Source organism: Quercus suber, unplaced genomic scaffold, assembly GCF_002906115.3.
Source record: "Quercus suber isolate HL8 unplaced genomic scaffold, Cork oak 2.0 scaffold_833, whole genome shotgun sequence".
Taxonomy (NCBI): domain Eukaryota; kingdom Viridiplantae; phylum Streptophyta; class Magnoliopsida; order Fagales; family Fagaceae; genus Quercus; species Quercus suber.
The window spans coordinates 171,321-190,358 of NW_027070263.1; the positions used below are offsets into that span (position 1 = coordinate 171,321).

Sequence of the window (19,038 nt, forward strand, 5' to 3'; positions counted from 1 at the left end):
CAACGAATCCCAAGCAATAGGAGCAGAAAAAGACCCCTTATCAGATTTTGGATTCCACCAAAAACGCCTCATTATAGCATCCAATTGATTACAGAGCCCCTTGGGGAATTGGAGGACCGACATGGAATAAGATGGTATTGCTTGAGCCACAGTTTTGATAAGAGTAGCGCGGCCCGCCCAAGACAGATTCTTACTTTTCCAACTGCTCAGCTTGTTCTCGATTTGCTCCTTAATATCATAGAGATCCTCTTTCCTGTGGGGAGTGAGGAATAATAGGATTCCTAAATATTTTTCTGAATGAGAGAGTTTGCTTAGTCCCCAATGAGCTTTAATTTGATTGAGGAAATGAGGACTGACCCTTTTAGAAGGGAGAATCCTAGACTTTTCCACGTTTATTATTTCACCCGACTATTGGCAATATTTCCCCAAGCACTCCGTCAAGGAAGAGAACCCAGCCAGAGATGCTTTGCAGAATAAAATTATGTCATCAGCATAACAAAGTTTAGATATGGGGGGAGCTGTTCTTGTGACCTTTACTCTAGACAACTTGAGCTGAATTATATCTCTATTGATCAAGCGCATCAGCACTTCACTACCCAAAATAAAAAGATAAGGGGATAGAGAATCCCCTTGCCTTAATCCTTGTTTCTGCTGAAAAGCAGGGCAAATTCCTCCATTTAAGAGCAAACAGTAATGAACCGTAGATAGGCATTGCTGAATTAGATTTGTAAACTGCTCATTGAACCCAAACGCCTTCAGGACCCTAAGAATAAATCCCCATTCCATCCTATCATAAGCTTTTTGAAAATCTATCTTCGCTCCTAGGAATCCTTTCTTTCTCTTCATGTGTCTAAAGCTGTGAACTATCTCCTGTGCCAACACTATATTTTCTGTTATGCATCTACTTGGAACAAAAGCAACCTAAGCTGTGTCTACCATTTTATCCAGAAGAGGTCTCAATCTATCAACTAGAATTTTTGAAATTGCTTTGTATACCACGTTGCATAAACTAATAGGATGGAATTGAGTAAAATTACATGCTCCATTTTTCTTTGGAATTAACACAATGAAGGTGCTGTTGAATTCTTGAAGAAGTTTCCCATACCTGAAGAAGCCTTGAACTGCTAAAGTAACTTGGTCTCCAACAATTTCCCAATAGTGCTTATAGAAGAGGGCTGGCAGGCCATCTGGTCTAGGAGATTTAAGAGAATTAATCCCAAAAATTGCCTTCTTTACTTCTTCTCTAGTAGGGATTCTGCACAACTCATCATTCTCTTCCGCAGAGACACAAGCATCAATGAAGTTTTCCAAGTTATCTGGGATTTGAGGTTTGCTTGACTGGTATAATGATTGAAAGTTGGTGTTAAAGTACTCTTGGATGACCTTCCTTCCTGAAATCCAAGTACCGTCCTCCTGTTTGATATCAGATATGAAGTTTCTCCTTCTTCTTACCAAAGTGGTCAAATGAAAGAATCTTGAATTCCTATCCCCGTCTTTGAGCCAAATCTCCCTAGATTTTTAATGCCATTTAAGACTCTCTTTGGCCAACCAGTCATCTAACTCAAGGCTAAGGGCAGCTTTTAATTCCAGATTCTCCTTGGTAGGCTCTGTACCTTGGACTTCTTCAATCTTTTTCTCCAACTCTTTGATCCTTTCTCTGACTTTGCCAAAATGCTCATTGTTCCATTTTTTTCAGCTCATTTTTAGTGTTTGATTGCTTCCTTGCCAGCTTAAAATCTTGCGAACCCCCACTTGTAATTGCCAAGCTTTATCCACAATTGCTTTGTTTCTTTCATCTTTGGTCCACATAGCTTCAAATCTAAATGACCGAGTTATCTTTTCATCTTCAAAGTTTGTGTCCAAGAGGATGGGAGAATGGTCTGAATTAGTTGCACAAAGGTGAGTGACCCCCGCTTTTGGGAATAGCAATTGCCACTCCTGATTACACGGGCATTGATCCAGTCTTTCTTTTATATTAGCCAGACCCTCCCTTTTGTTAGTCCAAGTGAAGGGTGGGCCATTAAAACCCAAGTCAATTGCTGCAGAATTTGTGATGAAGGTTCTAAGGCTGTTGATTGAGCTTTCGGCAACTGGTTTTCCTTCACTCTTTTCTCCCTCATTTTTAATGCTGTTAAAATCTCCAATCATTGCCCAAGGACCAGAGAAGGAGCTAACCATGGATTCCATTAATTCCCAAAACTGTTTTCTTTTTGCTCTATAAGACGGCTTGTAGACAAAAAAGAAGAGCCATGGGGACCTTGGAGGGTCAGAATATATTAGACCTGCTATCACATATCTACTTGAATAAACTACCTCTAACTCCATGCCCTGTCTCCACAAAATGGCCAAACCGCCAGGCCGGCCATTGGCATCCACACAAAAGGAATCAACAAAGTTTAACTTCACCCTAATTTTCTCTACTCTAAGAGCCTTTATTTTCATTTCAGATAAAAAGACTAAATCCGGATTGGAGTTACGAAGGAGGCTTCTTAGAGATCTAACTGTCCGGGCTCTACCAGCACCCCGACAGTTCCATGCTAGTGTCCTCATGGCGAATTGGGGGGGCATGATAAGGCCTGCCTCCTCGGCCATGCTATCAGGAGAAGAAGTAAGAGAATTCACACATGTATTGTGGATAGGCTCAGAATTAGCTTCTGGAGAGCATATGATATGTTGTTTTTAAGCGCAAACAATGTGACATGTCTTTGTTCTGGCTAGTGTTTTCAGAGATTTTTTCTTGGTTTAGCTGGGTATTGTTATGGACTTTTTGGTTGGGATTTCTTGCGGTTGTGTGGTATTTAGAATTGAGGGAGGTGTGTCATGTGAAAGAAATGCACCGGCAGTATTAAAAAAAGGTGGGTTGAGTTTGATTCTTTTAAAGTCCTGGATTGGGTTTGCTAGTGTCTGAGTTGGGCTAGTCTTTCTTTTGGGCCTGGGAATCATGGGATTTAATTTATCATGTGTTAGGGAAATAAGGCCAGGTTGGGACTGTGATTTGGGTAGGGTATTGTTTATACAGGCTTGAACGGGCCAGCTCCTTTGGGCTTGAGACTTTATAATGTGTGGATGGGCCTCAGTTCTATTGTCAGAGTAGCTGGAGTGTGCTGAAGCTAGCACAAGTGAGGAATTAGTTTGAGTGTGGTTTGAGTTTGGTTGAAAGGGAGTAAAGTTAGGACTTACCAACGATTTTGTCAAGGCCTCGATCACATCATTCGTTCCATTCTTATCACTTTCCTGTACAACTTCTGACAATTCACCTTGATTGATTGACCCAAACCCAGCATCACACAGCTCAAATTCACCCCCCTGTACCTCTATTAGGCGTTTTGCCATTTCCGGCATGGCAAGCCGGCCATCCAAGGCTCTCTGCCACCTTGTTGAAGAAGGGCTACATTCTGTGTGGTCTGAATGCAAGAGCTCTTCTATATTCAGTCCTGGTTGGAATTCATTATTATCCGCTCTTAACCACTTCCCATACATTCCAGTTACCTCTCTGTCCCTCCCCATCAGTTGAAGCCCACTACTTGGGCAATCCCTAAGATCATGCCCCAGCATGCCACACCTGAAGCAAAAATTTCCCAATTTTTCGTATTTAAAGGGGATCCAAAGATCTGGCAGTCCATCTCTTCCAAGTGGGAACCCAGGGGTAAGAGGACCACTTGTATCAAACTCCACTCTTACTTTAACACTTCTACGCCAGATCCCTTGGCCTGGGCTCACTGCGTCAGTATCTAATGCTCTGCTTACTAAACTACCGATTTTCAAGAGATTTTCCGTGCTTACCTGGTTTAACGGAAGACCGTGCACCTGAATCCAAAATTCTGTTGTTGAGAAATCTACCTCCGCGATGCTTAGATTCGAATTGAAGCATTTGAGTATTAAAGGATCTCCTTTCACAATCCAAGGCCTTCTATCCCATGCTCTTCTCAGTTTAGCTTCGTGCGCAAAGGAGAATATGTACACATTTTTGTCCGCCACTGATACCTCAATATCGTTTACAATATTCCAAGCTTTGGTCAGAATCTCTTTTACTAAAGGCTTTGGAAATACTTTTTTGGATAGAATCTTCCCTATTAACAATCGGTTTGACTTTTCTTGCACTAAAGGGTCCACATCTAGGTTCAGTTTGTTTTTTAGCCACCCCAATTTTGCTGTTTGTGAGGTGATATCTTCTATGTTTTCTCCGTCCATTGGACGAAGTCAAAAAGGCAACAGGTTTAGATGAGTGAGGGGGAGGGGTTGAACTATTGTTATAGAAAGGATTAGATGATTTAAGACGGTGAGTTGGTGAAGGGAGAGAAAGATGTATTGAGAGTAAAGATAGAGAAGTTATGGGTATAGAGATTAACAGATTAAAATCAGAGGGTGAGGAGAGAAAGAAACTTCACTGAGGAAGAGAACAGCATCACGAGGAAGAGTAGATAGGTTAATCCTAACCCGACATGGGTATTAAACGGGTCAAGATTCCTCAATTCTAATACGACCCATTTATTAAATGGGTCAGTCGTGTTGACTTGTTTATCAGATTTTATCAAAATGAAAAAAAAAAAAATTATGAAAAAACAAACAAATAAATATTTTTAATATAATATTCAAAACTAACGAGTAATTGTATCACAAATAATCATTCAAAACTAAAGCATATCACAATATCACAAATAATCAATCACAATATATCAAAGAAAATAAGTCACGGCAACTAATATATTTACATACCTAGAGTTTGAAGGGTATATTGGTAAAATGTCATTTAATTAAACAGGTCAGACGAGTCAAACGGGTTCTATGTGTTCAATACTAACCCAACCTATTTATTAAACGGGTTAGCCGTGTCAACCTGAATATGACACAAATCCGTTAAGCCTCAACCCATAACCTGCTAATTTTGTATCACATCATGTCGAGTTCGCGGGTTATGTCAAATTTTGTTACCCCTATTTAAAAGGTAAAACCTAAATGCACACCAACTTTCGTTACAAGTTATTGGAAAAAGGAACCTCATGTTTAGTTGTTCGAAAGCATCGTCTGGCATGCACGATTCAACCAATCTGCACTTTTTTCTTTCTTGCTTCGACTACTTTGTATATCATATCAACTAATTATTTTATTCATAATATTAAAAAACAAGTCTTGCACTTGCCTGATGCTGACTTCTTAGTTCTTACCAGCTTGAGTGGGCTTCACATCAATGTTGTAAATTCCTTTTCAATATGTATTTTAATTTTTCTATTGTTATGAAATATTTTGATACCAATTAGTTTTAGTATTCCGTTTGAAAATCTACATGTTAACAATGCATATATTTTCATTTTATAATATAAATATATTACTTAACATGTCAAAATTAATACGTCAACATGTGATATAACTTTTAAGAACAATCGATAATTTAAAGATGAAAATAGAATATTAGATATAACTAATGAAACAAAATTGTAATTTGACCTAAAATTATGAGTTGATGGATAGCCTATGAGGTAAGATCAATATTCAAATTATCTATTGATACCCACCCACCATGGATGAGTGCGTTTATTAACCTTAGGTAACCTATGAAATCAAAATTAGTTGGAAGTGTGGGAGTTAAAAAAAAAAAAAAGCCACTAAACTCAAAGCACTAATTAAAAATGTGAGAGTGCATATTTTGGGAAAGTAGGGTTATAACCAGTAACCAATAATAACCAAGGAATTAGTGGGTAAATTTAGGTATGACAATGTATATATATATTTTTTCTAACATGATTAATTAACGAATATCTATAAAGAGGAGGCAAAGGATGATGAAACATTTGCCAATTGCCATATACCTTTTCATGTATGGATTTCGTTGCATAATAGAACAAAAGTTGCAGAGACATTAATAATAATAACAATGAAATTGGGACATGCATGACGAGAGCACGTGCCAAACCATTAATGAAAAGGCACGCACATGCATCATGGAATGCTAGCTGTCGTTTTAACTATATGTTGTATATCTAATCTAAGTGACTCTGAGTTTAGTGGAAAGTCAGTACAGTTATATATGGATTAAATGTTGTACGTAAAGGTCGTGGGGATGATATATTCATATTTGAAAGAGTGAATTTGGTCAATGGTGTCACTCACAAGAGTTAAATAAGTAAATACAACAATAAACAAGCAAAGGTGAAAGTGTGACTAATAATATATATATATATATATATATTCTGTATGGTCAGTGTGGTGGTTCTCGTAACCTGCAAAAATATATATTTTTTAATTTATTATTGATTAAATTAAAGATATCAGTGATTTGTAATTTATTAAAAATATAAATAGTCTATACGAAAATTTTAATATAATTTTTAATGATTCAAGGTTAATTATTGATGAATTTAATCTTTATAGGTTTAGAAATAAAAATTATTTCATGTAATGAACTTAAATATAAATTTAATTATTAATTATTAGTATAAGTTTGTGAAGGGGGAAAAAATTACCCATAGTGTTTGTTATATTATATATAAGAAAAAAAAAATAAGTTAATTAAGTAACTTATAAATAAGCTCATGCTTATTTGGCAAAAAAGGAAGAGACAATCTTCAAACATGCAATATAGTTTAATGATAAACTCGAATTTGATTCATATTTGAAATAAAATTAAATGAATAATTTTGAATTTTCAATACTTAATTTGGCTTGACTCGGCTAAACTAAGCTTAGTTATAGCCTTAGTTAAAATGTACGTGCTTAAATGCATGGTCAACATTCATTTCCATGATTACATGCGTGTTAATGTTCACTTTGTAGAATTTTTCTCTTTTGTGATTAGATCTTTTTAATTAGTGTTTATATTCCTATATAAAAGTATATTTATGCTTTAAAAAGTACATAATTTAGCCGAGGCAGACCTTGGCTTTATTTTTGTTTAATAGCATTAACAAGCCTATACAAATCTTTCATAATGCATAGATGATTCATGTGAAATAAAAATATATATACTTTGGATTTTAATATTTTTATAGAGTTTGACGTAAATCCTTGAAATGATCCTTTACTATTTGCTATATGATTTTAAAAGATTTTCTGACATCCGCTCAATCTTCTAAGTTAAATTATGGCCTTGCCAAAGGGAATGGAACTCCTATGGCCTCATAAATCAGATAACCAAAGTACTTCATTTTTAGAGCATCAGCATTGGCGAATGCTAATGCTATTCTATTTTACAATTCTAAAAACCTACAATTCTATTATACCATTCAATTTTACAATACCTCCACATACCAAAACTCTATTTCTATTAAAATATTATTTTTTAATATTTATTTATTATTTCTTTATAACTGTCATTTTTGTTCAAACACCTATTTCCTGGGCTTTCCAACAATTTTTTTTCCTTTGCTTCTCCCTCAACCTCTAGCAACACACAAGCCATCAACAACCACAGCCACGGCACCAAAAACCCATCAGCCCATGCTGCTGATTTGAAACCCAGTCAATTTGAAACCCACCGGAGCAGACCCATTCAAAAAAAATCATCACTGGAGCCACCATTGGAGCTACCGATGATCAATCCAACCGATCCACCCACCGATCAACAGATCCACTGTTTCAAACCCACCATCAACCAATCCCAGCCCACCGATCCAACCATGGCCCAAACACCGGACCCAACCCACTTCAGCCACAACACCAGACCCAAGCATGACCCAAACATCGGACCCAACCACGACCCATAACCCCTTTAAGCACCGGTCACAGCAAAAAAAAAAAAAAAAAAATTTTTTTTTTTTTAGAATACTGCTACAGTACAATTCTAACTTTAGAATTGTACTGTAGCACTATTGCAAAAAAATTTGCAATAGTTGGGTTTAGCGTTGTCTGATGCAATGGATTTTAAAGCATAAAATGCAAATTGACCTTAGATATGACATTAGTATTCTCCAATGCTAATACTTAATTAAAGATTTGAAAAATGTTAAAAGATATATATATATATATATATATGCTTTTTGAAAATGCCCCCACAAATCACAATGTAAACCGACAAAGACTGATGAGTATCTATGATGTGAGACAAAATTGACATGCCCACCTGACTATAAGGCAATCCAGATAAATTGAGTGCAAAGAAATACAAACATTAAACTCAAATCAAATATTTAATATGAAGGCATCATTGTAAGTTGGGCTCCCTTGTCCACAAACATTTCTTTTTGTTGGAAATATCACCTCAAATTATATTAGAGGCTTTTTCTTGGAGTTTGCGGGAAGGGGGTGGCCAGCATTATTCCTTGGAGGCTTTAACTTTATATTTTTCTGTGGCTTTGCATTATAAGAATACCCCACCGGAGGCTTTTTTGGTAGTCAGAATGGGGCCGGTAATTTACCTGTTTACTCAGTAGATATTGGAGAGGATCTTCAAGTCCACTCCCATCATTAAATTGAGAGATAAAAGAGAAATGATTTAATTTAATTCGAAAGAAAAATTTTATTTTCATAATAATTTTATAACAAATAAAAAATGATAAATTTCATTGGTGGGTAAAAAAGTGATATTATTAATAAATTTATATCAAAATTATCACTTAAAATTTGTTGTGAAATTGTTATAAATGTAATATTACTCAATTCAAAAAATGGTATAATTCGGGAATAGCATGAATGGGGTGATGAGTAATGTCTTCTAATGGATTTGTTTAAATTGCACATGATACAAATTGTATATTTAAACCTTAACCTTTAACCTCTGTTTTAAATTATACTTTAAAATGTTTAATTTTAGACCCTTTACATTCGAAATTGTTCCAAAAATGTCATTGCATTCATCCGTTGGATGGAAAATGCTTATTGGAAAATAAAATTTATGCCACATCATAAAATTTATGCCACATCATAGGCTCTAAGTCTTCAAAATTTATCGATTTAGTAAATTTTATATACTACATTAGCAATTTCCATTCATTATTAACAATTTTTTAAAACCATTTTAAAGTGTCATTCATTATGAACATTTTTTTAAAACCATTTTAAAGTGCGAGGATGATTTTGAAGTAAATGTAAAAACTTGAAGACCAAATATGTAATTTAATATATTTTTTTTATTAATATTATACCATTGAATATATTTTTATTGGCTTTTAATATATTAATATTCCATCACTTAAAAGTGTGTATAAGTGAGCTTGTTTTGATTAACTTATTTTTTCAAAAATAATCGTGTTGAAGTATATGGTAGTATCTTAAATAAATAAAAAAGTTAGATTTTACAAAGTTGTACTTTATCAAAAGTTGCCATCCAACCAACTCAGTTTCTCAACTCAAGGGCCCAACTTCTTCTAATTTTGCATAGCAACACCGTAGCATAGTCCTTTATGCACAAAAGTAGCGAACACATGGACATTTCATATTTCATATGATGCTTGTTTGTCTTTGTCTAGATTGGTAGGCCAGATAAGCAGATACTAATTGATTGTACTGTGCAAGTGTAGAGGTAAAGGCTAGACCACGAATTGGTCGGAACTCAGTAAACGGTCCAAGTGTGCATGCATGCATTCATACAAAAGACCTGGTGTCACACCCTGTGTGTGTAATACGAAGACACTGCACGTACCTGCGTGACTTCTCAAGTGCTCTAGGAATCCTAAACCCCACATCAGCCAAGAAGAATTTTGGAGATACATTGTTATTAGTTGTTCCATTTTATTTTCCCATTGGGGCTGAATCTAAACCAGTTTTATTTTTCCATCGAGGCCAAAACTAGACCAGCATTGGAGAAATCGCTATCCATATACTAAAAAGGGCTCTAGGGATCGAGAAGAAAGGAAATGTGGTGGTAGTCCCTAGTCCCTCTTGGACCATCTGAATCCCACAATTGAATAGAAAGTTGGACCTACCCAATCCTACACAAGAACACCTATGAAGCTATAGTGTTCCTTGGGATTGGCTATGGGCCTCTACAATGCATATTGGGTTGAGGGTGAAGGCTATTTCCAAAGGGCCTGAGTGGCCTGTAAGTGAGATAGAACTTTGAGAGAGAGAGAGAGAGAGAGAGAGAGAGAACTTATGAGACTTTATTTTCCGGCATCCACTATCCAGCTATTGTGACTCTTGCAATTCCCCAGCTCTGAGAACTTAAGGATTCACCAGTTGAGTGTTCTACTGCTATGCAAAACAACATGAAATTAACATACCAAAGCTATACAATTAAAAATTAGAAAGAGGATCCTAATTCAGCACAAACACAACTCATCCAATGAAGGAAATTTAAGCTAGGTAACTTTTAACAACAAAATGTAGTTCTGCTCGCAAAGTCTGTCATACAACAAACGCCAACAAAATGGAAAGGTAAACAGATCCCCTGTCACGCTTTCCCTCCTTAATCATATGGAATTTGAATATATGCAGCATCACAGACAAAAGGGATGTCAGCATACATACCAGCAAGAGCACAACGTATGCTCTCCAAAACTGTGAAAAGATAAGCAAATGCCACAGCTGTCCAAAAGTGCATCCCCACTTTACCCCAGTAGAAAGCAAGTGGCATCCAGCGGCTCACAGTCCCAATCACCTGCAATGCAATCTCCAACAACATACCCATGACCACATGAAATCTGAAGAAGTGAGGCCATTCCTTTCTTCTCACAATTCCAAGATATGCTACAAAAAAGTATGCCATCAAGAACCAGCTTGGCAACCGCCCAATGGCTCCAAGAAATGGGTACGTTAAGAATTCAAAGTCTTCCAAGAAGGGGTGCAGGTGATATGCTGTCTCAGCATACATCCATGTCTCATGGAGAGGCATTAAATAGGGGAGGCATGCCAATGTCCTCCACCACCATCTTGGCTTCTTGGTCATTGGAGGGAAACGGAAACTGTATGGAACATCCTTGGATGCCTGAGGAGTCATACGAGATTTGTGTCGCCTTGGTAACAGGGGGATTTTGCGTAGAAGGCTACCCTGATCCCCGCTTAAAAGTTGGGTTGATGCAGCTGAGAGGTGCAAGAGTGGCTTACCTTCAATTAAGAATAAAAAATTTAGAAGCACAAAATTGAGAAGCTCTAGAGCATTAGATCATCATCTGGATGAGTAATGACATAGGCTACAAAGAATATAAAACAACGGTGTTCATGTGCATGGTCAACCAGGAATTACCCTCTTGATGAGATCCCCGTGAACTTATGCTTGAGAAGGTGGCTTTGCCAGGCAAACAAGGACTGCATGTGAAAAATGAGCCACTAGCTGTGGTGGTCTTAGACAACCTGGAACTCATAAAATCACGCCCAGAGGGCATTGTGCACCCATTTAGTATCATGGTGAAGTACCTGTTCAATAACCAATATCATAAGATGAGAGTTTGAAAAGTAGTCTAAATAGATTATAGGTGGAATAGAATAGAAGAAACCATTTGCAAGAAGTAGTCCCTGACTCTAGTAAGCATGCAGCCATTAATAAAATATGCACTTCAGTGCCAACTATACCGAATTTCTACAAATAGACCACAAAATGATTAAAGAAGGAAGTATTCCCCTATAAAAAGAACATCACATAAACATTAAGAAGACCAATGAGAAAGGCAATCTATCTGATCAAATTATACAGCAAGGTCAACAAGCACACCCACACCCACAGCTTCCCTGATTGCTTTCTGGCCATTTTCTTCCCAGAGTAAGACTACTACCAAGCTCTGCACCAGGGCTCAAACCACGCCTCAAGGAAACAATAGCCTCAAAAGCCTAAACGCTTTATGAGAGATCCGAGAAATATGGTTCAACTTTAGCAAAGTGCTTATAATCCACATCATAAACAGATGAAGTCAACATTTTGATAAAAACAATTTTTGCACCAACAACCTACATCATCAGTTTCTAATCTTTTTTAATACTGAAATTGGTTCACAACTACTAACTTCTGGGCCAACGGCCAACACATCAATAACCAAGCGCTTCCAATGATCTATTTACCATCAATGACACTCAGCAATACTGATTTAAGTGATACTAAATTGCTGATCAAGAATACCAATCTGCAGCAAGTTTTTCTTTTGTTAATAAAATTCTGTATTACCTATCCGAATAAAAAAGAAAGGCCAAGAATGAGACATTCATGCTATATATGATGAAGGGAATTGACCAGACCAGTATAAACTAACACATCAAGCAAACCACACAGCCCTTTCTTTCCTCCCTTCTGTTTTCACTTGCGCAGCATAGTAACTTCTTAAGCTCGATTGTCAGCACATCTAGCTCAAATTTTTCAAAAACCCGAAAATATAATATGCATCCCAAGTTCTCTCTGTCTTTACCAATAATTTAAATAAATAAATAAATAAATAAACCTCTTTTTATCTTTCCCTCCCTCATTAGTGAAGTGATTATGTGATAAACATTCTGGCAACAGAGCAATTTGTCATCAGGCAAGCCAACAGTAGCATCAAATAACCCCAAAAGATAAGGTTCCATAGCAATAACTCTTTCTTCCTTTGCCCCATTCCACCATTTCAACCTATGCTTAGATTGCATAACAAAATATGTATTCAAAAATTTCATTTTATATTGTTCTTATCCAACTTATACCCAGCCAATTTTTTTTTTTATAAGTTACAGTTGATATATATAAGGTTATAATGAAATGTCAAGAAAAAGATCCAAGATACAGGGTAACATTTCGAAACACTAAATATAGGTAAATGCCCCAATTTGTTACCGAGGAAGACAACATTAATACCACCAAACTAAACTAGAACCACAAAAATCATAACTGTACAGAAATTAAAACAAAAGCAAAAAGCAAAAAACAAAAAAAAAACAATACAAAACCCAGTTTCGTTTTTAAAAATAAATGTAGCAATTACCTAGAATCTGAGCTCCACAAACTCACGCTCCTTGCAGTTCTACTCTGAAGTCATTGTTGGTTTCATCGTCTTGGTTCCAGCAAGAGCCCTATATCTGTCCTTCTATACTCTCACTACTTAAATCCGAAATTACGTTATCCATTTCCAATGGGCTCAGGCTCGTATCGTGCTAGCCCAATAGGCCCGAATTGAGTAATCAAGGCCCAAATCGATTACTCAGCGTCGGCTTTTGAAAAGTAGTACAAACTACAAAACAAGTACAGAAAAAAAAAAAAAAAAAAAGTAGTCGAACGCGTAGTGCGCACTCCACGTGGTGGAGAAGAAAGCAACGAACAATTGCACCCTTTTTTTCATTTTTCATTTTTTTTTTCCTGATTAAAAAAAAAGATAAAGAAAACTAAAAAAGTAAAATGAAAATTAGACAAAGCAAAACGTAATACGTGGCACAATTCCCCAAGTCTCTCTCTCTCTCTCTCACTCATTTGATTCACTTCACAAATTTCACATTTTCACACACTCTCTCTCTCTCCTCTTTCTTTCTCTCTTTCGCCCTTCCCTCTTAACTCCGTCAAACGATCGGCGCCACCACCCTTTCTGCCGCGAAACCCCTCGACGCCGTCGTATTCACACCGTCTATATATTAATCACCTTTTTTTTCTTTCTCTGAAGCCCTAAGCCGAAACGGTGCGTTTCATTTCTCTCCGATAATTTGTGCTAATTTTGGAGCTCACAAATATCGCTATCGAAACCCGATTCTCCACCACTTCGAAGAAACGACCACGGTATTTATTTCTATTTCTATTATTATTATTATTTTTTTTACACCTGAGAATTTTCGTTGCAATTTATTAGGGATTTTTTAATAATTATTTATTTATGGTATTAATTTCAATTAATTAAAAGCATATATTAAGAGAGAGAGAGAGAGAGAGATATATATATATATATATATCTGTTTGTGTTTATTTTTTTTTAATGATTTTTGAATTTGGAGATATTTGAATGGATTGACTTGTTTGGTTTATTTGGTTTCCATATACAGTTCTTGCTGTCATCAATTTAAGAGTACTTTGTGATTGCATCTAGGGTCAGTTTTTGGGTTATAATTTTAGAATTGGAAAGTAGAGAGTGTTTTTATGGAGTTTAATAGAAGTTTATAATTAAGGAACCAATCCTTGCTTTCCTTTTTTGGTGTTGGATTAAATTTTACTTCAAACAAAGATAGCAATTAGCAAATGATTATTATGGGGAAAAAAAACAATGTGTTTTTTTTTTTTAGTGTTGTGGTGTTAATATGCTACCGTTACTCTTGCGAACAATGCTAGGACCGCAACTTTTGCCGCGTGGCAAGTTGTAAGTGGTGGAGAAAAAGTGGTAGGGCCTATACCTTCACGGCTTTCAACTCATCACGTGACAAGTTGCGGCAAAATTTGTGGTTCAAATGTAGTTTCTGACTTACTAGAGAGTGATGTCGTGTATTTTGATGTGTTCTATAAGCGAATCTGCTCTACGTGCGTGTGCATGAGGCTTTACATTACATGTGGTGTGATGGTGGTGCAGAAATTTCTGCAGGAGAAGATCATGTCACGTGTATTGGAACAAAAAATGATTGTGCTGAAATAATTATTAGTTAAAAATTTGTTATCATGTTCTAGGTTCAATTATGAGATTTTCTAGACAAGAATTTCTGTTTAATTATGACTGAAATATGGTGTGGAACTGACTCCTGTTATATTTTTGTTGCACATGAAGATTAGAAAGTTCTGAGAAATCGGAGCACTTTATTTTCTTTTGTTTAGTTATATGTTTCTTGCTCCATATTTGAGAAAGATTATGTTCTTTGTGTCTTTGGAGTTTTTACTTGGACTTTCATTGCCATTCCTTCAAATTATGAGCTATTTTTAAATCATAAAGGATTGAACAATTACTTAAAAGATAAATAAATAGATATATGAAGAAGTGAACAATCAGTATATGTGAATGGAATGATTGGCTCCCCCATCCCCAGTAAATCTGTTGTTCTCAATTTGCTTCACATATCATATATGCAATTAAATTGTATTTAAAAAATAATAGTTTTAGATTGGTTTTTTGAATTGTTTTTGCTTGTCGGTTATTGGGAATTGCTCATTCTATGAGTTATATTTGTCCTTTCCTTTTATATGTTAAGAACTAACACTTTAATACTGTGCTTAGAGCTTTGGGTTCGAGTCAGTTTTGATTATTTTTACATCCTATGCCGTTTTAGCAATTCAAGTTATTTTTTGGGTTTTGCGTGTTTTTCAGGCTGAACTGTTGAAGCAGTGTTTCAGCCTTTAGTGAGAGAATGGTTTAAGGCAGGTTTTTAATTTTCTTGTACTGTATCATTTATCTAATATATTAGATTGCTTTTTGATTATGGAATGTTGAATTTAAGTCTCGTTTGATATTGACATTTTTCTGCAAAACAGGATAAACTTGTATTCCATTTGGTACTTAGTGCTTCCTCTTGCTCTTCGAAGCTTTTGCAATAAACTGTTGAGTGATCATGGGATCAGCTTGTTGTGTTGCTTCAAGGGATAAAACCATTCCCCTCAGAGCTGGAGGTGAATCTGTGCGTAGGAATGCCATACATTCACCATCATGGAGCCGCCGGTGGGATAGTAGAGGGCGTGTGGCTGGTGAGAATCCGTCATATCAAGTGTCCAATGGAATCAGCCAGAATGTTAGCATGGAATTGAAAGGGTCCTTAGGTTCTGAAAGGGGTAATTTGTCTGATGGAGGAAGCCCATTGGAGAATTCTGGAACACCCACCTCTTTAAAGTCCCCAGCTCATGAAGGAGTGGATGTGAATCTGATGACTCCACATTCAGGTAAATCATTTGAATATATTATATATAATTATCCTGCAAAACATGTTTGAATGCATCAAAGTGAAGATATCTAGAAGTAATTATTCTTTCTTCTTAGAAAATTACTCTCAACCTTTTCTCCGACTTTATTATTTGTTTGGGTTATTTAAGCCATTTTATTTTGGAAAACCGGCTCTTAATGCATTGAATTTCTCATGGCCTTTGACAAGCAAGTAATGCTTTTCAGCTGAAAATATTATTTTGTTTGCTCAAGTTGATGATGAAAAAGACACAACAATGCTATGTTGGTTGGGTCTTGGTAGGAAAATTTGGTAGTGCTGTAACCAACCCATCTGATGGGAGAACCGTTTGTTTTAAAATTTATTTTAAGTTGATACTTTCTTCAACTAATAATTATCTAAGGTGCTTCTATTTAGACAGAAGACCTTGTCTAAAGTTGAATGTATTTATTATAGAAAATTACAGACACTAGAATATAGTCTATCTGTCTATGTTAAAATTTGACATTTGTTTCTGCACACAAAGCGTAATTTTTCCATGTTATACTTTCCTTTCTTGTCTGTATCAGTAAGCTATCTGTCTAGCTCTTCCCTGCCTCTGACTTTTTGCTTTTTTTTTTTTTTTTTTTTTTTGGGTGGGTGTTTTGGGGGTGGGGGGATCATTGGACATATGTAACACCTTTTGGATTTTCTGAGCTGGAAACCAACATATGATACGATTCTTTCTTATCATACCTGTTGCCCACGTCTGTTATCCTGCTGTAAGAAAAGTAACAAAGGGATGATTGCGTACTCTTCAAATACATGTTTTGGTTATTTATGTGCTATAGATAAAATTTGAAACAATTCCAGTGTACATGCAAATTCAATTCTCCATGTAGGAATCTCAAATTCCAAAATGTTTGCTCTAGATGCTATGTTCAAACTAATCAAAATAGGTCATTTAAGCAGTGAAGGTATACTGTTTTCTATTTATTTTCTTAGTGACATATTGGGGCAAAGTTCTGCAATGTTAAGACTATGGGAAGTGTTATGTGGGCAGAATCAAAAAAAACTTCATGGGTAAAGTAAAAACTGTCTAAACTTTGGGAGTTTCAGCAATTATTCTCATAAATATTGAGATAAAAAATTACTTTCACAGAATTATTTTTGATATTAACTCTCTCAGTGAATGGTAAAGATCATTTTTCTCGTCATGCTTTTGCTTTTCCTGGTAATAGTTATTTTGTGATTCTATCACTACTATTCTTGTAATATTAGATAATTAAATATTAAAAAAGGAAAAAATGTGCATTTCACCTACCATACTTTAATTTATTACTGATCAATTTTTTAAAATGTTTGAAGTTCAAATTTTTCATATCAGTTGTTATTCTTCAATTTTTTGTATCATTCAAAATCTAATATGGTGCATATACTGGTGCATAGCCTTTAGTTTGCTTCCCCACTTCCATTTCATTTCATATTAGACTGCAAAAGTTATGTGGTTTGTGAAAATCAATTGGTTTTCAAATTATTCATTTGAAAAAGTTGAAACCTTTCTTATTGGATAATCATGATGTTTCCTAGAAGTCAAAAACCTTTATCTATAAAGGAACAATATCAACTTTTTTGTTCAATAAGATACCTAATTTTTTGGATAGAATTGATTGATATATGTATTGAAACAAACAAAAATGAAATGAAAGGCAAAACATAAATTATGTATTAACATTGACTCTCCATCCTAGAATAGTACAAGAGTTCTTTTGGTAATGTGGGTTCCTATTTCTTAATGATATCTTCTGATCTAGACAATTGGCTGCATCTTGTGAAACCAATTCCTAGAAATTCATTGATATCTTCTTATATAGCAAATCACTTTGATTCTTTTGTAATCCACGTTACTTTTGCCTTACATTGATGATGTTCTTGTGCTTGGTGCAGATCTATCCATGGCAAGCACTTTTTCTACAGAGGTAAGTTTGAAACAAACGTTACTAAGTTTAGTAGAAGCTTTGTAGTTTGCTTTCTATTGCTCAATCTTTTTCTTCCCTCATCCTTTAATCAATTATTACGCCTCTTCCTTATCTTTTAGGTGAAGAACCATGCAGAATCACTAGAAATTGTAGATTCAGCTGCACCAAATCTTCCATTCGCCATAACTTCAGCTCTCTCAACACCATCTGTTGATACTCTGCCTTCCCATACATGTCCTCTTTTTCCTACCTCAACCCCATCCAGACGGGCCCGTCGTTCACCGGGGCACCAGCTGTTGAGACAGGTCTCTGATAGTCGAATCTTGCGACTGAAATCGCCAAATAACAACTCAATATCTGAAGGAAGACCATCTTTTGTACTCTCCACCTGCAGCAACGACTTAGCAACTGGATCCCAGTGTGGGTCCTCAGATGGCTGGTCAATGCGCACCTTTTCTGAGCTTGTGGCTTCTTCTCAAAGAGAAAGGTGGTCTTTTGATAGTGAGCACTTTGGCTCTGGCCCTGGCAAGATAAGTGGATCTAGTAGCAGGTTCTCGTATTCTCCCTCTGTAGAGTTGCACACATGTGGGGCCTGCTCCAAGCTCCTAACAGAGAGATCTTCATGGAGTAGCCATAAATTAATCATCACCAATGATATACCAGTGGCATCTGTGCTTGTTTGTGGGCATACTTACCATTCTGAGTGCTTGGACACTATGATAGCGGAGGAGGCTGACCAATATGACCCGCCTTGTCCAATTTGTACCATTGGAGAGAAGGAAGTCTCGAAGATGTCTAAAAAGGCTTTAAAAATAGAGGCAGAGTTGAAGGCAAAGAACTATAAGATATCAAAAAACCGGGTTGTGGATAGTTACTTTGATAGTGATTGTGATGTTTTTTATCACCAAAAGGATGCTGAACATAAAGGGAAAAACCCCAAGATGGAACCCAGTTCTAGCGCAAGGAACTCGTTTGCAAAGCCTTTCTTAAGGAGGCACTTCTCTCTTGGGTCCAAGTGGAGTAGATCCTTGTCAGAGAATGATTCTACCAGGAAGAAGGGGTTTTGGGCAAGATATCGCAAAGATTGAGCTCCCAATGTAGGGATTTTGGTTCTTTCAAATGTAGTCTAGCTTTGCTAAGAATCTTAGTTTAAATATTATTTCATTTGAGGATTGTACAAGGAATTTCAGACCCAGCCCGCATGGGGATATATGGAACAGTGAATTCAATCCCCCTTGTACCCTGTCCGGTTAGGCTAATGGGTTAATGATTTTAAATAGGATAAAGAATTAGTACTATAGTTTTAGTTTACCCTCAGGTAAAGTACTCTTTTTCTTTCTTTTTTTTACTATTTTTTTTATACCCTATAAAAAGAAGTACTTTTTATCTTTTTTTTGCTTCTTTGCATTCTACC

At 36.1% G+C, this 19,038-nt stretch overlaps 2 protein-coding genes across 3 annotated transcripts; one reads left to right on the forward strand and one right to left on the reverse strand.

Moving 5' to 3' along the window:
* Positions 1–10,145: 10,145 nt before the first annotated feature.
* Positions 10,146–12,940, reverse strand: LOC112012339 (protein TIC 20-I, chloroplastic). The gene is made up of 3 exons (XM_024044733.2): positions 12,816–12,940; positions 11,117–11,286; positions 10,146–10,977 (listed from the first exon to the last, which is right to left on the reverse strand). Exons 2-3 carry the CDS (start codon positions 11,274–11,276, stop codon positions 10,340–10,342), a joined length of 798 nt encoding a protein of 265 aa, XP_023900501.2. The 5' UTR covers positions 11,277–11,286; positions 12,816–12,940; the 3' UTR covers positions 10,146–10,339.
* A 343-nt stretch (positions 12,941–13,283) lies between these two features.
* On the forward strand, positions 13,284–19,016 carry LOC112012383 (uncharacterized). 2 transcript variants are annotated; one of them, XM_024044777.2, is made up of 5 exons: positions 13,284–13,597; positions 15,102–15,151; positions 15,266–15,667; positions 17,593–17,624; positions 17,744–19,016. In XM_024044777.2, the coding sequence occupies exons 3-5, from the start codon at positions 15,343–15,345 to the stop codon at positions 18,710–18,712; spliced, it is 1,326 nt and encodes a 441-aa protein (XP_023900545.2). In that variant the 5' UTR covers positions 13,284–13,597; positions 15,102–15,151; positions 15,266–15,342; the 3' UTR covers positions 18,713–19,016. The 2 variants fall into 2 exon arrangements, with proteins under 2 accessions (XP_023900545.2, XP_023900546.2); XM_024044778.2 differs by lacking the exon at positions 15,102–15,151.
* The last annotated feature ends 22 nt before the right edge of the window (positions 19,017–19,038 follow it).

Excerpts from the sequence above, each read along its gene's own strand:
- LOC112012339 (XM_024044733.2), bottom strand. The coding sequence starts at position 11,276 with ATGATACTAAATGGGTGCACAATGCCCTCTGGGCGTGATTTTATGAGT. Across the intron at positions 10,978-11,116 it reads ACGGGGATCTCATCAAGAGG|GTAAGCCACTCTTGCACCTC; the intron begins GTAATTCCTGGT and ends TCTTAATTGAAG.
- LOC112012383 (XM_024044777.2), top strand. The coding sequence starts at position 15,343 with ATGGGATCAGCTTGTTGTGTTGCTTCAAGGGATAAAACCATTCCCCTC. Across the intron at positions 15,668-17,592 it reads TCTGATGACTCCACATTCAG|ATCTATCCATGGCAAGCACT; the intron begins GTAAATCATTTG and ends TGCTTGGTGCAG. Across the intron at positions 17,625-17,743 it reads CAAGCACTTTTTCTACAGAG|GTGAAGAACCATGCAGAATC; the intron begins GTAAGTTTGAAA and ends CTTATCTTTTAG.